This window comes from Gobius niger (assembly GCF_951799975.1).
Source record: "Gobius niger genome assembly, chromosome: 9".
In the NCBI taxonomy this organism is placed as follows: domain Eukaryota; kingdom Metazoa; phylum Chordata; class Actinopteri; order Gobiiformes; family Gobiidae; genus Gobius; species Gobius niger.
Window position 1 is genome coordinate 5,251,476 of NC_136860.1, and position 20,683 is coordinate 5,272,158.

The following is a 20,683-nucleotide window of genomic DNA, read 5'->3' on the forward strand; positions in this document are numbered from 1 at the left end:
GCTGTTTTGTATGAAGTGCACGTTTGAGATTTCCCCACAGTGGCTCAGTGAGATTGAGGTCAGGAGACTGAGATGGACACTAACAGGACCTTCACTTTATTCTGCTGGAGCCAGTGGCATCAGCGAAACTCCTCCATATTTCACAGTAGGTGCACTTTTTTATCATAGGCCTTGTTGACAACCAAATAGTGCACCACAGCTTGCCAAGAAGAATGGCTTTACCATCAAAGAACCTCATCCACAACTGCCACAAAAGACTCCAAGCTGTCATTGATGTGAAAGGGACAGTAACAGTATAAGAACTGGGGTTTGTAAACTTTTGATCAGGGTCATTTTGGTACTTTCTGTTTTCATTCTGATTTAGAAAGAGCAAACTCAGCCGTTTCACCACAAACCACTTCACACAACCACTATGACTGAAACAATACTGCTTCAGATATCTTTCATATTGCTTGAAAAATAGCTAAAAAAAATCAGTAGTGCTTCCCAAAGCCATGCACACTTAGCTCACTTTTTACACATGGTGCAGCTCTTCTTGGGCGCAGGTTTGTGGGAGAAGGCGGAGAGGCAGGTGGTGGAGCAGAACAGATGAGTGGAGCCTTTGCGCTGGTAGGCCGTCTGCCCCTTCTTCAGAGGCTTCTTACAGTTGGCACAAGTCACCTGAACAGCACACACCATGTTTTAGATCTGCATGGGACCATACACATTCACAAAGGTCACGGAGGAGCGCAGGTGTGTGTCAGGAAGCTGCGCAATTAGCAAATGACAATTATGCAGTACAATCTCCTGGTCTTACATTCTGCATCAAACCTTGTAGTTTTGAGACCTCTACAAACCGCCTCTGAATAATCAGGTGGTTCTTGTATTGGTTAAGTCTTCTCTCACTTGTTAACAGTCCTAGTTGTGTTGAATATGTGCACAGTGAAGTGAATCCTCATGTTAAAAACAGAATCAACGAGCGTGTGTGAGGCAGTAGGACCTTGACCGTGCGGGCCGGGGCGCCGGAAGACGGCTTGGCCGAAGGCTCCTCTCCAGGCTGCTTCTGACTCCGCTGCACTGAGCCGGTCTGGGACTGCCACAGATCTGTGCACAACAGTTACAGTTAGACTTATTTACAATATGCTGCCAAGCCAAAAGTCATGGTCCGATGGTTGTTTGCATTACACTTATGTAGAAATACGGCGTATGATTAAAAACAGACTATGTGTGTTAAAACACCTGTTGTGAATTTCTTATTGTAAAGCTTTTCCAATGCACAAGGAGGAGCAGATCACATGTGTTTATTTATGTTTATTTATGTTTTGGAGGCTACACAACTCATCTATTATTAAAAGTGAAGCATTACAAAGCTTAACATTTCTCTGATCTTTTCTTTATTATCAATGTTTTATGATTTGAAGCTGAAATGTAGTGACTGAGTTCTGCAATATATTCCTTTGATTTGGGAAAGAGTATTCTAAACATCCTCACATGAAAGAGGAACTGTTGGACAAGAAGAGCACGAGCAGCTGATGCACTGGGCTCCTGTAGGTTTAACCAGCAGTTAACTTTACAATAAGACTGTTTAATATTACACTAACATAAGAAGAGACCTTCCCCTGTCGTGCCAGAGCACGAGTCGTCCACACACCTGTGCTGGTTGAATTTAAGGAGCTCCAGGGTTTTTCAAATGCAGGTGCTCGTCATGATTAGAATATCATGAAAAAGTGCTACATATCTCACTTTGAATGTAATGAGTCTGTCATATATTAGATTCACAGTTTAAGTTGAATATTCTAATTATATGACGAGCATCTGTATAATCGTCCATGGCACATTGCAACCGACTGAGCCTCTATCTGGAGGATATCACACTGATATTGCACCAAAGAGTCACTGACATTTCCCTATTCTCCCCCGTTAGGACTAAGTACAAGTAACCAACGGCCATCAGTTTTTTTTAACTCTTTGATTTATATTGCTTTTGTTATTTACATTTATGATGCACATTTTATTTGATGGAAACACAGTTACTGACTATTGTGGCAGAAAGCGACAAAACTAACCCTTACGGGGTTTTGGGAAAGTCAAAATGATGCACAGAATTCTTTTAGCCGGAGTTTTCATGGGTTGTTGAGTTTTGATGCTCACTATTTTCACCACACACATTTTTTTTTACTTTTACTGTTCACAGTTTTATCTGGATGTCAACATTTGACTCCTTCATAAGTGAAGTTATTTTAAAGTGGGCTGTACAAGTGTTTGTAGGACAAACTCACGACAGAAACTCAGATTTGTGTCTGGGACTGACCTGCTCTGTCATCAGCGCCTGCGTCTCCGTTGTGCACCGCTGCTCCCAGGGGGCCCGACCCTGCGAGACCGTCCGAGTTCAGACTGAAGGCATTACTGATCTGCAACCCATTCTCCTCACTGTGGTCCAGCTCATTCTGTACAGAATGACATTTAAATATAGACTACATAAAGGAGAGGTCCACAAACACTACATCACTGCTCAAGAAAAGGACATTCTGCTGGAAGAGCCTATATTGTAAGGCGTAGTAATACCAGGATTAGTTCGAAATCCGCGCAGTAATCTTCACGTTACTGTGCAGTAATCTTCACTTTACTGTGCGGATTCCAAACTACTCCTGGTATTATTACGACTTACAATATAGTTCCCCCTTTTATCCGCTTAGAAAATCCACATTGTTTAATTTTGTGTAATGATACTTTGTAGTGGAAAACTTCACGTAACCATATTTAAATAGGGAAAACGTGGAAGAGCTTGGTAGCTTCTATCTGCACCTGTTTTGGAGCTATAGAGGAGAGAGGGAGAGGCTAAATGCTAACGCCGTCTGCGCTGTGTTTACGTGACTGAAGGCACGGGGGAAGATCAGACAGGTCCTAAAGAACTCGTCAAAGCTAAGGTAAGAACATATCTCAGTATGTAAAAACGGTGGCCTATTCCTTTAAGGCAGGGGGGCCTTAACCAAGCACATTTTCTCCAGTTCGGCTTTATCGGCTTTATTTATTTTGTGTCACATTTTGATACATTTTAGATTTGGGTTAAGCCAAACTGGATGAAAACATGCTTGGTTCAGGTGGGGGTTAAGAGGTTAAATATATAGGTTAATTATAAAACTGGCTTGATATCGGCCGGCATGATGTGCAAAAATATCAGATTGGGAGCTCATCCCTTCTAATTTACTCCAAACTTGGTGATGATAAACTACTATTCTAGCCACAGCTGCCCTGGAGTATACTGATAAAAGCAAGGGCACCAGTCGGCTCCTCCGGTCATCAACAACTACTCGCTTGCACTCTACATTCACACAGACAAAGGCGGTACCCACTAGCATGATTGTCTGAACCAGCAGGAGCCAAGATTCAAACCACCATCCCTAGCATAGGTTCTAACGCATGAGCAAAATGAGACTTTCAGAGCTCTTACCAGCGTTTGGACAGCCCCCCCGTCCTGCAGTGACGTCACAGAGGTGATCCTCAGTGCCATGTCCTCTCCCTGACCCTCTCCCTGCCCCGGGCTGCTCCCCCCTTTCACGTCCTTGGAGCCCAGAGTGGTCACACTGGATATACGGATCTCTGAGGCCGGCTCAGTGAGGGCAGCTGGGGAGTGTGCGGGTGAGGGGTCACCAGAGGGCGCTGTGACACAACATCAGACAAGAGGAATCAGAGACGGCCACTATACGTCATAATAGAAAAGCACGGCCTGGGTTATACACTGACTTGTACTGGAGGGAAGAGCTTTGGGCTGCGAGTCGTCTTCGTCATCGATGACTATGGGCTCTGCAAGTGCGGGAGGCCCAGAGACAGACACAGGTGGGCTGGGGGCCTCAGCTGGAGGGTCCACAGGAGCCTCTGAGCTGGGCCTGTCCTGGGACGACTCCTCCACCAGAACCACATCATCATCATCATCATCGTCATCGTTCTCCTCCTAAACACACCACAGGTCTTTACAACAACTAATCCAACACATCCGGAATATCTATATCTAAATATAAATAAATATAAAAATATCTATATCTATATCTATTTATATATAGCTGCGAGAACAAAATGACGTCATTTTGTTCTCGCAGCTCCTGTTCGGCAGGTCTTGCTGACGCAGCAGCTCAGCAGAACTTTGCTCGGCAGGGCTGCGAGAACTCTGGCTGTGATTGGTTGGATTTTTAGTGGGCGGGGTTATTTTGGCGAAAACGGTAAGCGAGAATCCAATGTTTACTTCCAAACACCGGTGCGGAAAACGGGAGACAACATGGATAGTTTTGCGGCACCGCTCGCGGCAGTAAAATACTTGGCAAAATCATTAGGGCCAGAACGAAGAGGAAACAGAAGAGCCCCGCGCTACCTGCGTGAAAGAAGCGAGTGATAAAAAAAGAGTGGTTCAGGCTCGTGGACAGAGGAATACCAAGCTTGTACATCTTAGACCCTTCATCAAACACCGGGAAACGTCACCAACATGTTCAGTGAAGGTTCTTGGATGGACAAAACCCGTACTGAGCTACACAGACGTCAAACAACATGGTTTTACCGAGTGACATGGAGGTAAACTTTAACGTTAACATTTTCTAACATAATAAACCAGCGGGAGATGTGGCTAAACATGAAGTCAATCTTCAAAATGTTTGCAATATCGTGACTGATACATTTTATAATAGTTTGAAGTCAAATGGCTCGTTTTATTTGGGTCATTCTTTGTTTTGGCTGTGGAAAAAGGGGGCGTGGCACTTCTTGTGGAGTAAAAAATGTTAGAGCCCAGACGAACTTTGCTCTCGTTCTTTTTGCCTCAAGAACAAAGTTCTCGCGTCTTGTGGAGTATGAAGAGGCCTTAAAGAACAGAACCAGGATGTCAGGTACCTCTTTAAAGGTCCTACTGGGTACCGACTGAAACCTCCGGTAGAGGGCGGTATCAAATTATTTTTATTTTTTTACGGTGCCAATTTTCTGTACTTTTTGTCTTCAGACGTAAATATATTGCCCCGCAGTGATGAGCAGCACGAGCAGATAATGAGCCACTTCCCCGTAAGCCTGCCCCCATCACGCTGATGGCATAGCACTGGGAAATAGATTCAACATCTGGGACAACGAGAATTTCCCTCCTCTGCCCGCTCGTCAATTAGCCAGGGCTCACTCAGTCCGGGTGATGATTATAGATAATAATCTTGATCGTTTGTTTTTAACTGAAACCTGGCTGGGTGCGGGTGCGAATGCCGCTCTTGCCGAGTCCTCCCCACCTAATTTTAGCAGTGCCTTCTCAACCAGATATGGAAAAAGAGGTGGTGGGACTGCCTCTATAAGTATAAACACTCTTGCCACCAAACCTATTTTATTTGATCAATACTCGAATTTCAAGCACCACGCAATTATTTTTAGTAACCCCCCGATTTTATTTGTCACTATCTATAGACCGCCCAAAAGATGTCCCCTTTTTATTAATGAATAATAATGAATAAAAACTGCAAGTAAACGTCATTTTACCCCTGAAGTGGCTGCAAAATTTTTGATCCTTTACAACAAATTCCTCCAGTGACTTTACAGATTGGGGTCTTCCCTGCTGCCTTTAAAAGGGGCGATGGTGAGGCCCCTGCTAAAGAAGAGCAATTTGGACTGTAATGATTTTAACAATTTCAGACCAGTATCTGACTTTTAAGCAAAATTTTATCCATCCTAATGATTTTATTACTGCTCATAAATGTTCTTAAGAAATTCCAGTCTGGCTCTAGGGTAAACCACAGCACGGAGACGGCCCTTTTAAAGATTTGATATAGATATGATATGAAGATATGATTCACAAAAGTTGACAGTGTTGGTTCTCCTGGATCGGACACTATTCTTTTAACTCGTTTAGAACAAATCGGCCTCTCTGGTGCTGTCCACAAATGGTTTACAACCTACTTCACAGACAGGACATTCATGGTAAGTGTGGATACCTGCTCCTCTAAGGTCCATGGAATTACATGTGGTGTGCCCCAGGGTTCGATTTTAGGCCCAGTGCTTTTTAACCCTCTTAGTGATGTCATCAGGAAACACGGAATCAACTTTCACAGTTATGTTGATGATACACAGTTATACATCTCCATGTCTCCTGATTGACACCAGGCCAACAGATGCACTTTTAACTGCATTTTAGATATCAAATCCTGGATGGCAGAAAACTTTCTCCAGCTTAACCAAGACAAAACTGAAATGTTAATCATCGGCCCTGAGGCCCAAAGAGAGAGACTTTTACCCAAACTACAGCGTTCATGTCTATTAATCAGTCCTCACAGGTGAAGAACCTGGGTGTGATTTTTGACTCTGACTTTTATTCCACACATTAAGAATATCACAAAGATAGGTTTTTACCATCTAAAGAACATAGCCAGAGTCCGCCCCATTCTCTCTCGGGCCAACACGGAAACACTCATGCATGCTTTAATCACCAGTCGTATCGACTACTGTAATGCGCTGCTTTCTGGTCTTCCCAAAAAGAGGATCTCAGGTTTACAACTTTTACAAAATTCAGCAGCTCGTGTCCTGACGAAGACCAGGAGGCGGGACCACATTACACTGGTTTTAGAGTTGCTGCATTGGCTCCCGTGTGTTTCAGGATCAACTTTAAAGTTCTTTTAATGGTCTTTAAATTTCTTAATGGTCTTGGTCCTTCTTATCTTTCAGAACTGCTTTTACCTTATGAACCTTCACGGCCCCTTCGCTCCTCTGGCAGGGGTCTCCTAGTTATTCCTAAAGTCAACAGAAAGACTCAATATTACGGCCCTCGCCTCTGGAAGCACCTGAGGAGGAGCTCAGGGCTGCAGAGAGCGTTCATGTTTTTAACTTTTTAAACTGATATCTATTAATTTAGCCCAAATTATATATCATATAATAATTATATATATTTATTTCTAGCTGCATTAATTGCTTTTACTTCGGGATTTTAAACACTTTTTCAATGTTTTTTTAAATATTTTTTGGCTCTCCCAATGTTTCCTCTGAAGGGGCCCTCTGGCTCGGGAGCAGTGACAGGCTGTGGCTGTGTGGGTGCTGTCCTGTGCAGTGTATTTAGAAAAGTTTAGCTGAAAGAAGACAGTGTCCTGATGTGGATCTGGTCTATCAACAGCTTAAGTAGGAATTCTGAGTTATAGGTAAAGTTACAGGTGACGCTGCTGCGGCCTGTGTTCTTTCTATTGTGTTGCTTAAGGATTTTCTCCTGAACGATACTTTTTATACACATTATTTTAATGCAATTAAAATAACATGGGTATCAAAAAAGTACTGCTAAGGCACCGATACCAAAAAGCAGGTATCGTTAAAGTAGTGGTATCGGGAAAAAAAACGAACGGTACCCAGCCCTAAGTGTAAGGTCGAGGCAAGAGCAGGTTTTGGCGAGAGTGAGTGGGGGCAGTCGCAAGGGGGAAATTTCGCCAGGGGCGAGGGGCCTTTATTGCCGTGAGCGGCTTTTATTATTATTTACAATTGAAATAAGGACATTTAGTCAGAACCAGAACACACATGTACACATTCAAATAATTAACTGTATGCACACAAATAGAGCCTGCATGATTTTATCCACGATATTGGTAAAATCTTATCAACGTGTTTAGTAGCCGTGCAAAATACAAAGCTAAACCATGTAGCGTTCATGTAGCTGCGCTTTAGCGAGAGCTCAGAGGCCTCGCTCAGACAGCAGGGCTGCATTAAGAACGACTGTCAAAATGACGCACGGCCTTTAAAATCTTCTGTCAAAGCTACAAATATTCCGTAAATGACGGAGAATCTTTGGTTGTAACCTCTGTTGGGGAAAGAGGTCTGTGAAAAGGATAAATAAATAAATAGAATCATTTATGCAGACAGGAAAAGGTCATCCGTCCGGTCATCCATTTTGTTTTCTGCAATTGAAGTTATATATCAATATGGCCATTGATGTATTTTGTCAGTTTTCATTCACCATACATGTGGGTATCCTCCATTAAACAGAACTTACTGTTGTTATAGGAAACGCCTCTTTGGTGTCGGGGGAGGCCGGCTGTGGGGAGGAGGAAGTGGTATCCTCTTTGGCAGCGTTCAGATCCAACTCCCCATCCATCGCTACGGCAACCACCTGCCAACAGAAAGAGACTGGCTATGATTGGCTGAGCAGAGGCAGCAGGTGTGTGGGCAGATCAGGTGTCTCCCAGGCCACAGAAAACTCAACAGGCACGATTCAAAAATTTTCAGTCACGATTATTGTGAAGAAAAATATTGCAGTTTTACAATCAAAATTAAGGAAGAAAATACTGAGAATTTCTCCAAATCTTTACAGTACTGGCTGAATCTTCACAAAAAAAATAAACAAGACATTATATGTACATTCTTATATCTATTTAGGGATTGTTTTGATTGGAAACCTATTGAACTTTCAGCCAGTTATCTTTTATCTTATGCTTAAACCCTGGCTACATAAACAAATACTGTATATAAAATTACAACTTTAAAGTAATTGATATTTTCCCTCTCTAAAGGAAGTTTCAGATCTATGTCTAATGAATCACTATAATTACAAAAGAGTTCCTAAACAAATTAACCTATTGTTGATTTCCATGCACCGCCTCACACAGTTTCGGTTTGTTTTTACCGCAACACAAACGCAGCTCCACGTGGTTCTTTGAGACGCTTCCTTTGGATCAGATTTGGATTATTAAAGGAACAGGCCGCCGTTTTTTAAATACTGAGATATGTTCTTACCTTAGCTTAGACGAGTTGATGTGTAGCTGTCTAGTCTTAATGTGTGCCCTCAGTCCCGTAAACAGAGCACAGACGCCGTTAGCATATTCACCTTATTCCGGAGGCTTGCGTGGGCACCGCCATTAATTGTGCCCGCCCCTTTTCTCCGATCTGTTAATGTGGGACTGGACAAGTCCACATAAAATCAGTTACTACACGAAAACAAAGCCGTTTTTCGGCCGCGCACAGAAACAACGCAAAAAGTGGCAATAGTGGGCGGGGCGGAATAAGGTGAATAGCCTCTCTTCCTCTATGGCCCCAAATGGGAGTGACGTTAGAAGCGCCAAGCTCGACAGGTTTCATTTTGAGTGACTCGGATCGTGTAAAGGCTCATGTAAGCATATTTAAATAGGGAAGATGTGGAAGAGCTTGGTCACTTCTAACTTCACTCCCATTTGGGGCCATAAAAGGAGAGGAGAGGCTACATGCTAACGCCGTCTGTGCTCTGTTTACGTGACAGAGCGCACACGTAAAGGCCAGACAGCTACACATCAACTCGTCTAAGCTAAGGGAAGAACATATCTCAGTATGTGAAAACGGTGGCCTGTTCCTTCAATCCTGCCGCTGACTTCATGCGTTTGGAGTGGGTTTAACACTGGATGCGGTTTCTTCAGGTTATAACTGTGATTTCACCGTTTGGCCACAGATACATGGGCTACGGCTCAGGAGACGTGACCGCGGTTTACCGTATATCCTAAAATTAGTAGCACTGGGATGTAGGACTGGTAATATGACGATAAAAACTCAATTGTGATCTGGTTTCCATGACGATCTGCTATTTTGGTGATTCTATGCACAAATACACACTTCCCCACTCACTGCAGCTGCTCGGTCTCATTAAGCTCAGGGTGAGTGACGGGGATTTCAATCACAGTGTTTTAGCTGACACACGTCGTCAAGTGTTTCCACCGGTCAGACCAGGGTGAAACAGGGTCGGCAAGGTACAAGCTTTGGGACTAAAATGACGTGAACAAACTGGGCTCTGATTGGCCAGAGGAGAGAGGACCGCCCTCAATAAAGCACACTGAGCTCTGAGTGGCCAGAGGAGAGAGGACCGCCCTCACTAAAGCACACTGAGCTCTGATTGGCCAGAGGAGAGAGGACCGCCCTCACTAAAGCACACTGAGCTCTGATTGGCCAGAGGAGAGAGGACCGCCCTCACTAAAGCACACTGAGCTCTGATTGGCCAGAGGAGAGAGGACCGCCCTCACTAAAGCACACTGAGCTCTGATTGGCCAGAGGAGAGAGGACCGCCCTCACTAAAGCACACTGAGCTCTGATTGGCCAGATGAGAGAGGACCGCCCTCACTAAAGCACACTGAGCTCTGAGTGGCCAGAGGAGAGAGGACCGCCCTCACTAAAGCACACTGAGCTCTGATTGGCCAGAGGAGAGAGGACCGCCCTCACTAAAGCACACTGAGCTCTGATTGGCCAGAGGAGAGAGGACCGCCCTCACTAAAGCACACTGAGCTCTGATTGGCCAGAGGAGAGAGGACCGCCCTCACTAAAGCACACTGAGCTCTGATTGGCCAGAGGAGAGAGGATCGCCCTCACTTAAGCACACTGAGCTCTGATTGGTCAGAGGAGAGAGGACCGCCCTCACTAAAGCACACTGAGCTCTGATTGGCCAGAGGAGAGAGGACCGCCCTCACTTAAGCACACTGAGCTCTGATTGGTCAGAGGAGAGAGGACCGCCCTCACTAAAGCAGACTGAGCTCTGATTGGCCAGAGGAGAGAGGACCGCCCTCAATAAAGCGCACTGAGCTCTGATTGGCCAGAGGAGAGAGGACCGCCCTCACTAAAGCGCACTGAGCTCTGATTGGCCAGAGGAGAGAGGACCGCCCTCACTAAAGCGCACTGAGCTCTGATTGGCCAGAGGAGAGAGGACCGCCCTCAATAAAGCGCACTGAGCTCTGATTGGCCAGAGGAGAGAGGACCGCCCTCACTAAAGCGCACTGAGCTCTGATTGGCCAGAGGAGAGAGGACCGCCCTCACTAAAGCGCACTGAGCTCTGATTGGCCAGAGGAGAGAGGACCGCCCTCATCTTCCATTTTTCCTCCACACATGACCTTGTGTGTTCCTCCCAAACTGTTCAACTTTGGTTTGTGAAAGAGCTCTTGGATTCTCCACAGCACTACTGGACAAATATTCAGTGGCCTGATGGACCCAAAGTTTGGGAGGGAAACATAACGTCCTGTGTGGAGGAAAAATGGAACAGCACATCAACATCTGTACCCTCTCCTCACTGTGAAGTCTGGAGCAGGAGAATCATGGTGTGGGGCTGGTTTGTTGCCTCGGGGCCTGCACAACGTGATATCATCAATAGAAGAATTTATTTGCAATTTATGAAGGTATTTTGCAGAAAAAACCTGAGACATTCACAACAGCGTGGAATAAGTAAGTGAACCCCTGTATTAAATATCTGCTGACTCTTCTTTTGCAGCAATAACTGCTTTTCTGAAGTTACAGATTAGAATCTTGGATCATTCCTCTTTACAAAACTGCTGCAGTTCAGCGAGATTCAGGGGGTGTACTTACTTATTCCACGCTCTCCTGTGAATGTTTACATGTTGTGGCCAATAAAAACATGATCAAATGTAAATGTTTGGGTGGTATTAGTTTAAGCAGACACAGTTTACTCATTCTTATGATTTTGATGACGATCAGACCACATTTAGTGACCAATTTAGGCAGAAATGTGAGAAATTCCACACGGTGTACTTACTTTTTCTCACCACTTTAACTGTTTTATTAAGAACTTTTTATCTCAGAGCTAACGCCGAGTATCAAAAAACAACACAACAATGAAACAAATAAAAGCATTCATACTAAAGACAGGTCCAATATGTCAGAGGATCAGGACACATGCACGCCGCCGAAAAGTTTACCTTTGAAGGGGAAAACTATCCATCACTGTATTTGGACCATGTGGATTATTTTTGAGGCTGCAGCCATGGATTAGCTGGACTTCTAACAGTGAACTCTGAAGTCGTGGCCTTGTGAGGCTCCGAACACAAACCATGTGCTCGTTGTCTGGTCGTAAAATGTCGGCCATTCACAAAAATGACCGGCCATTAAAAAATACAAACATAATGAACGTGGCTTAAAGCAGGGGTGTCAAACTCATTTTGGGCCGCGGGCCGAAATTCAGCTCCCATGGCGGGTCGTGGGCCACATATAATAGAGAAAATGTTTCCAATAAATGAATAATAATAAGCTGTGATTTGATCAAAGCCTCAACTTGACTGTAGCTTCTTCAATGACAACGGCTTACACTTGTATTGCACTTTACAAGTGTCACAAGTTCCTCAAAGTGCAGTAGTCATTATTCATTCACTTGGTGGTGGTAAACTTTTATTGAAGCCACAGCCGCCCTGGGGCAGACTGTCCATTTACCACATGGCTACATAATGTGTTGTTCATATCCTGAGCTCTTATTATGTCAGTGCCCTCTGCTGGACACGTGTGGAACTCTATCCTGTTTTTTAATTTAATGCCCCCTAGTGGCTAGAATGAGCATTCTGGTTATTCTTTAAAAAATCTAGGGATGCACCGATACCGATACCAGTATCGGGTATCGGGCCGATACCACAGGCTTGTACTCATACTCGTACTCATTCATGAGGTCCCGATACCAGAAACCGATACCATTTGACGTGCGGCCAGCGCACCTACGAGGCGCACCTCTCAGCTGAGGAGAGAAAATAGCAACAAACTGGAGAATTCTTTAGTGGAAATACAACAATCCACATAGAGCTGACTTTATTACAGACTGCGCTCTCTAAACCAGAGTCTGAGCTGGATTTAACCAGAGCTAAATGTTGTTAGTGCTGCAGCGTCTGCAGTGTTTACAACATACAGGCTAACGTTGCTAACTCGCGGCTAGCGCAGTTTTGGCCATTCTGACGCCGTTTTAAGCCCAGGGGTTTATTCATCTGAAAAACTAACCCAGCGACTAAAAAGTCCTCAGAAAATCCAAATAAAAGAGATACAGCATGTTTATATTGAGCGAAAATGAGCTGCAGCAGAACAATGAAAACGCTGTAGCTGCTCGCTAAGTTGCTACAAAACACACGAGAAAATCTACACGGAGCTGAAGTAAAGACGAAAAGAGAGTAACCATCTCAATACTATTGTTAAATAAAAATACATAAATGAATAAAGCTCAGGCATTGGGGAGATTTTGGACATGGGCTTTTCTGTCTATGATGGACAGTGCAATAAAAATTAAACATTAAAAATTATATTGAATGAAAATAAAAAATAAATAAATGGCATCAGCACCATTCTAATATAACTGCTCTTAAATGTGTTGCCTACTTTACTTAAGGAAATGTAGATGAGTAAATTTACTAATTACAAACCAATCTGCTGTAAAAAAAAAAGTAAGAATGTTGAAGAAAATGCCTTGTACTCGTATCGGTAATCGGTATCGGCGAGTACTTAAATCCAAGTACTCGTACTCGTATCGGTTTTAGAAAAAGTGGTATCGGTGCATCCCTAAAAAAATCATAACTCCGCACAGGAATGGGCTAGAGACTTACTTTTTTTTGGACATACTCTGGAATTTATGCTCTACAGGGCAGGGGCCGGATTAAATCATCTCGTGGGCAGGATCAGGCCCGCGGGCCGTATGTTTGACACCCCTGGCTTAAAGGGATATCTCACCGGTAACTAAGCCGAGGCGTCTGCGCAGACTGGCTGAGGGAAACGCCTCTAAAGCCAATATGTTGTATTTCATATATTTTCTATATTCTCTCCATATATTCTACTGTCGCTCAATTTGGCCGTTGGAAAATATTTTTACCGGCCATTTGCTTTTCAAACCAGCCAAAAGCCGACTACTTACCGGATGGAGCCTGTGACAGCAAACAGGACTCTCAGAGTGAAGGTAAAAGGATGCTGGATAGCAGACAAGAGCTTTAGTTTTGTTAAGGGGCTAGATGCAAGTTGGTCATTTTATGCTCACTACTGCCACCTCAGGTCTCTCTCAGGCAGCTTCTATATTAAGCTCGTGCATGACGGCACTTCGGACCCGAAGTAACTACTTTCTGAGTGACAGTGCAGGATTTTAGAGGCAGTTGTGGTGAACAGGTCTGAGCTCATTCTACACATTAGGACATGGCTGGAACATGTAGGGGGAGGAAACACATCATCTTAACATTTTTAAACTCCGTATAGTCCCTTTAAGAATGCTACATTTGCACATTTCCTGTGACATTTTCATACCGTTTTGTCTGATGGACAAAACTTCTTTTATCAACACATGACATGTTTAACGTATTCTAGTCAACTATAACTTATACTTGATAAATCCCTGTGGGGAAATTTGACCCCACCCTCATGCCCCTGGGGCAACCTGTAGGAACTATTATTATTCGATCACTGATGATTCTATCAATAATGGATTAGTTGGTATTCATTCTAATAGTTGTTCATTTCTGTGACCAAATGATATCCGTTCTGATAACCCTTGGTCTCCATGGAGTCATGATTATTAGTATCCCAGGGCTTAAAGTGAAAAATAATCCTGAGCCTGAACTTTCTGTGGCTCAACCAGGACTTTCATCGATGCTCCGTATCGATCCAGTACTTTAAAGGGACTATAAGGAGTTTGAAAATGTTAAAATTAAGTATTTTCCTCCCCATACATGTTCCAGCCATGTCCTAATGTGTAGAATGAGCTCAGAACTGTTCACCACAACTGCCTCTAAAATCCTGTACGGTCACTCAAAAATGTGTCACTTCGGCCCGAATTGCCGTCATGCACGAGCTTAATATAGAAGGTGCAGTTACACATATGGCCTGAGGTGGCAGTAGTGAGTATAAAATGGCGAACTTGCTTCCAGCCCCTTTAAAGGTACTTTAAAAGAAAAAAAAATGCACTTAATAAACACTTAATATAATATATGATACAATATATGGGAGGTAAAATACAAGTACAGACCAAAGTGTAAAGTCAATATTTTACTAAATTATCTAGTAAATAAAGGATTAATCAGACTGTTGGTTAGGTTTGGCCGTCGCTGTAGGACTGATCCCAAATGTCTTGTGTCCAGTGGGTCGACACCGGCTGGCTCGCACTGACGTGCACGTAGGAACGTGCACACGCCACTGTGTTCACAGAAAAAATAGACCCCACTGGAAACTCTTAAGTTTGGGTATTTGTGAATAAAGATGGCTGTAGCTTCATTTTACATGTGGAATGTTGTAAATAAGCCATAACACTGGCTACTGCATGCGCATGGCGGTTGTTGTGGTTTCAGAGGAATCACGCAAGAGCAAGGCCTGAGCAAGGAAAGATGCATTCAGGGACCTCAAGAAGTGCAGGAAAGGTGACTTTTTTCACAAATGCGCAGAAAATAAGGACAAATAATTTGCAGCCTGATAAATACGTTCTGCTTGCGCTGGAGGCCGGACCCGCCCTCAAGCCAGAAATCCGCCCCTCGACCAGAATACTTTAAGCCCCGACACCTTCATTAGGACGGGGTAACTCATCAGAAATTCAATCTTAAGCTATCCACGGCAGGTTCCAATTAGAAATGAAACGCTGCTACAAGAAATTCAACAAATAAATCCGAGCATCATTGGCAGAGCAGTGTTCACTACTGAAAAAAAATCAAAGAGACATAGCTTAGTGCAGCTTTAATATGAAATACTAAGACTGTGATTGATCATTATGGTGTCCAGCCTTACATTAAAGGGACTATACGGAGTTGAAAAATGTTAAAATGATGTATTCTCCTCCCCCTACATGTTCCAGCCATGTCCTAATGTGTAGAATGAGCCCAGACCTGTTCACCACAACTGCCTCTAAAATCCTGCACTGTCACTCAAAAAGGTGTCACTTCGGTCCGAAACGCCGACATGCACGAGCTTAATATAGAAGGTGCAGTTACACATATGGTCTGAGGTGGCAGTGGTGAGTATAAAATGGCGAACTTGCATCTAGCCCCTTTAAACACTGTAACAACGGTAACTGCACTCTCCATCAGTTTCAGAAACTGTCTCCTGCACCAGCTCGACTGGAGCCTGCACTAAATGTTCAGGACTTAATCATATCATCCAGCCTCACCTATACATGAGGTTGCTTCATAAAACTGTCAGAAAATCAGGGCCTCTCTCTCTTGACTAAGGATGATTCATGATTCATCACCAACTAATGGATTAATGGAATAGTTAACAACTATGTCAGTAATGGATGAATGGTTTTCAGACTCAAAAAGAACAGAAATGACAAAAAAAAGATTGTATTTTTGCTGAAAAACTCCTTTGTTTTTAAAGTGTTTTGTACTTTGTAAATATAATAAATGATGCATCTGTGTCTCAGGACAATGATCCAATCAGAAAGCAGAATGAGCTCCACTCTTTTATAGTTAAACCAGTTTGGAAACAATCGTCCTCAATCCCAGCTCCCTGTCCCAACTCCCTGTCTGTGACAGTGCTGTCTCCTGAACTCTGGAGGTTCTTAGCTTTCAAATGAGGAATGGCCTGTTCACAGACACTTGTGCTTGTGTTCATGTGCAGCTTTGGGGAAACTCTTGACTGAGCGTAAACACGAGTTCAGGCTCAGGCGTATTCCAGCTGTGCTCAGGGCAGATGTGACTGAATGAGCTGCCCTCAGGAGAGCGGCAAACTTACGATCGAGCTTCAAGACTATGGAGAGGAGACGGCCAGCTCCGCACAAACCCCTGAACACACACGGCCATGATGGAGGAACGGACAGACTATCGCAGAACATGCACTTTTTACATCTGACACGCAAGGAGAGGAATCAGAGAACTTTATATGACTATCACACAGGTGTTCAACCGTCATTACAACATTTACAAATCTGACTCTGTCAGACAGACAAACTATAGCCCTAATGTGACATACAGAAGTGGCACAAGTCCCAAGTATGTTGATGAACATTAGTGTTAGTTCAAAACCACAGCAGGTGAATACAAACAAAAACGTCATTCTGCCAAAACAGTGCCTTTTGCGTCCCAAGGAAATAAACAGCCACAAAACGGCAATCACAGCCAGTTCTTGAAAGACAACTATTACATTATTTATATTTGTTTGTAATATTTAATAGTTTTGAAACAATCTCAACAATATAATAAAAAAAGAAAAGGAAAAGAAAATCCAAAAATCTAATTTTCATAAAAATGAGTTTTTTGGCCTTGATAAAAAGGTGTAAAATTTGTAAATTGTAGCTAGCAAATATGTCCCATCATTCTTGTTACCAATATATAATGTATAAATCTAAGAATGTTTCTATTCTAACTTATTTAATCAATATCTATAAGAAATGTATGCTGCGTCCGAAACCAGCAGATTGGTTAGAGCTCTTACGCCAAATCAGATGTGAGTCAGCGTCCGCCATGATAAGAAGTGTCCAAATTGGTCTGTCAGTTAGGAAGGAGTTAGGGAAAGGAGCCTCAATGCTAACTATCATAGCCACTTTAGCATAGGGACCTCTGATGCTAACTAACCGGTGATTAGGAGCTATGTGCTATCCCACAAGCCACTGCGCCAAACCCCCCCACCCCCCTCGCCCCCACCCTGGAGGGATTCATGCGCAACCACTGTTGATTGACAGGAGCACATTTAATAATAAACAATAATACAAAATAAAAAAAGATTCTGCACAAGCCAAACTTTATAAAAGTGATAAAATCCATGTCGTCACCACAGCTCAGTCACATGTCAGTGTTAAAGAGACGCCTCAGGAAACGGTTTACATGAAGACAGTTTAGTAGAAACTTAAGCCACATGGATCATTTGCATAATGTAGCTTTATGGAACAGCTGTTGAGATAAAATAACACTAAAAGGGAAATATATGGCTCATTTGGATTTTATTTCTCCTTAAATGTCTTTATTTTGACACTATATTGTTGTTGTTGTTGTTGTTGGACACTGTACAGTAGGGGGCGACATGCACTTTTGTTTGGCCTGCACTCCACCAATAACTTTAGAGAAGAAGAAAAACAACTGTTGGTGATGTCACTTCCCTTTCCCCTGTTTAATGAGGGTCGGATTGTGCAAAATAGCTCTGAAGCTCTAGTTCCCTAACTGCAGGGATCTAACAGTCGACCCCATGAAAGGTTCAGGATTAGTGGCTAGTGTTAGTGCTTAGAGGCGACAATTTGATGGTTTCGGACGCAGCCGTAGTTTCAGTGGGTACAGCATGTGCTTCTGTGCTAGTTAGCATTAGCATTAGCCTGCAATTGGCAAATTGGTGAAATTTTGTCATTCCTGGGAGGAAGAGAAATAAAAATGAAAAAGAGAGACTGAGATGGCCCGGGGCCCCCAAACATTTTTGTGCACCTAGACATATGCCAATTTGAAAAATATCAGCTCTTATATTTGAAGAGCTACATGGTGCTAGGCTAGTGCAAGGCTAGCGCATTTCTACGATATAAGCTTACCATATAAATGTCTGTGTCCATAGAATAATTTTAACCATTTTGCATTTAAAAGAACTTATATTCGAGCAGCATCAGCTTCGTGGTTGTATAAGCTACACAGCGGCGGAGTGATCTGCTAGAAAATAGTCCCTCAAAATGCGATCATTCATGTGATGCAAGGTCAGTTATATTTCAAAAATGATGCCATCGACACAGACATTTATATGGTTAGTCTGGTGTTATAAGTGATTTGCCTCAGGTGCACTGTGGAGCGGGTCAGACGGTTTTTAATGCAGGCTAGCTGATGCACTAGCCTAGCGCCACAAAGCTCTTCAAATATAAGAACTGCATGAATTACAAAAAAATATATATCTCCAGAAATCAGCAACACTCTGGATGACTAGGAAAAGAGGCCCTATGTCAAAAATCCTGAAATATCCCTCTAAGAGGCACTGATTCGGCAGAATGACCACTACAATAAAAATATGCCAAATCCTACAGCACATGCTCACTAGCACAAGCGCAGTATGCAAATTAAACAAAGTCTGTGCACTGTGACTTATGCTGCTCGATTCTACTTTTCGCATGGATTTGGGACCAATCACAGAACGAGGAGGGACGGCGAGACGATGGCCAGCTAGTCGATATACGGAAGCTTGTAGTTTGTTTACGGATACATAGAAGGTTGCATAATGCAGTGATTAATGAGCCTGTCAATAACTCATCATTTTTATTCCACGTCGAGTGAAACAAAGAGGCTACATGAAGATATCTAACACTAAAACAAAAGTGTAGTGTTCATAAAGAGTTTAGGCTTATAGTCCGAGAACTTGGACTGCTCCAGACCTGGCTAAGTTCTCTGACTTAAGTTCCTTAGTAACTGAGCCAGACTCTGAGCCCGGTTTTGTGAAACCCAAATGACAAAGTACGCCTTGTTTTATGAACCAGCCCTCGGGGTTTCAACAGGACAGTGGTGGCATGGGCTGAACAGCAGCACCTCCTCATGATCCACTTCACGGGCTGACACTTTGATACGAGATTGTGTATTTGGTAATGGTCATCCATAGAATGTGTACCATAGCTTTGCCTCATCTGTAGGCCACAGTAAAGTACATACTCCCAGAAGAGACAGAGCTGACAAAACAGCCACGTTCAGAACACGGCCAAGGAAACTCTAGCCAAAATGTACAAAGTCTTTAACCGAGTGCAGGAGGCAATACAAGTTCAAATAGAGGACTCACACTTCAACCTGCCTGTTCCTCACTCATTCAGAGCCTGACAGAGAATGAGAGGTGGAGAACCAGGCGAGGCTTTAGATTGAGTAAACTGCTGGGTTTATGTGTGGATATATTTGATAAAGAAATATTCTCGTCAAAAATCGAAGCTCTTACATACTAGATTTCAACTCAAGAAAATAAGCTGAGTTTATTGACTGTAAATCGTTCAAATCTAACCCAGCTGAGACCTGAGCTGAGAACTATCTGAAGCAGTCGGGCTGTGAAGCTTCACTTGCGGGGCTTCATTTGTCACCACCACTAGGAGGCGTGTGAGCAAACAAATAGTGACAATATATTGGAAAATGATTGGGTTTGTCTGGCCCATGAACAGTTCACACACAGTGGTGGTCAAGTTTTCACACAGTTCTTCTGGGCTGGACATGAGGCTGACTTTTAGTGAGTGACTAAAGTTTCTGCTTCTGCGTCCTCTCTCCACACACGTCTGCTTATGGAACTGGCAGATTTTCCATCCAGGCCAGACAGAAAGGCAAGCATCGCCTCTGAGCGCGGGGAGCGGAGCACTGGGGAGCGTCGCCCTGATCTGCACGCGCCGCTTGCGGCAGTGGATCGAGGGGAGGAGAGCTCTCGCACACACTGCGCCATTGTCAAAACGACCGCAACTTACCGGAGAAACCCCAACTAGGCCTACATATGCGCAACTTCCAGAGCCCGGGGACGACAGGCGCGTGAGCCCGTGTGGCCCCCGGTGAAGAGCGGCGGTACCGGGTACCTGCGGCCCGGACTTTAATTGGAAAGTTGCGCACAGTCCGCACACAGTCCGCACACAGCGCCTTCGCAATCAGCTCCTTCACCGCGCCTCGCCACCAGGAGCGCCCTCACGGAGACCTCAGCCTCACCGTGTCATGCGGCCGTAAACAACGGCCCTCCAAACAAGTGCTGACTTTGTGGCGCTAAAGCGAGTGGAGGGCAGCGGCGTGGGCCCGGCGTGTCCCCCCCCCCCGTACACCCCCAGCGGAGAGAGGCGCCGCTGCCGTCCGCCATTAACCGAACAATACCGAGAGCGGGGGCAAATCTGCCCAAATGAACCGCTTCTTGCCCCACATTCGCCTCATTTCCGCCCGAGACCCACGGGGGCGCCCCGGCACTCCCGCCCCCCGTCCCCGCAACTCTCCCGAACTTTGAGCCGTTAGCAGCGTGAGTGCGGAGGAAAACAGCCGTAAAGATCGCTTACCGGAGGAGACCGAACGTTGTAGCGCCACTTTTGTGCATTGACATTAATCCCGGGAGCGCATGCGCACTGCCGACAACT

General features: G+C 44.1%; 1 protein-coding gene across 2 annotated transcripts in view; it reads right to left on the bottom strand.

Moving 5' to 3' along the window:
• zmym2 (zinc finger, MYM-type 2) overlaps positions 1 to 20,683 on the bottom strand; it is a 40,745-nt gene extending 20,062 nt beyond the window's left edge. Inside the window, exons 1-7 of one of the 2 annotated variants that reach the window (XM_079562836.1) lie at positions 20,606 to 20,683; positions 7,961 to 8,077; positions 3,724 to 3,928; positions 3,431 to 3,639; positions 2,291 to 2,426; positions 980 to 1,083; positions 512 to 660 (exon numbers count right to left, since the gene is read on the bottom strand). In XM_079562836.1, coding sequence (XP_079418962.1) covers positions 512 to 660; positions 980 to 1,083; positions 2,291 to 2,426; positions 3,431 to 3,639; positions 3,724 to 3,928; positions 7,961 to 8,062 — 905 coding nt within the window. In that variant the 5' untranslated portion in view covers positions 8,063 to 8,077; positions 20,606 to 20,683. Of the gene's footprint in view, positions 1 to 511; positions 661 to 979; positions 1,084 to 2,290; positions 2,427 to 3,430; positions 3,640 to 3,723; positions 3,932 to 7,960; positions 8,078 to 20,605 lie in introns of both variants that reach the window. The other variant, XM_079562835.1, reaches the window with a different exon arrangement.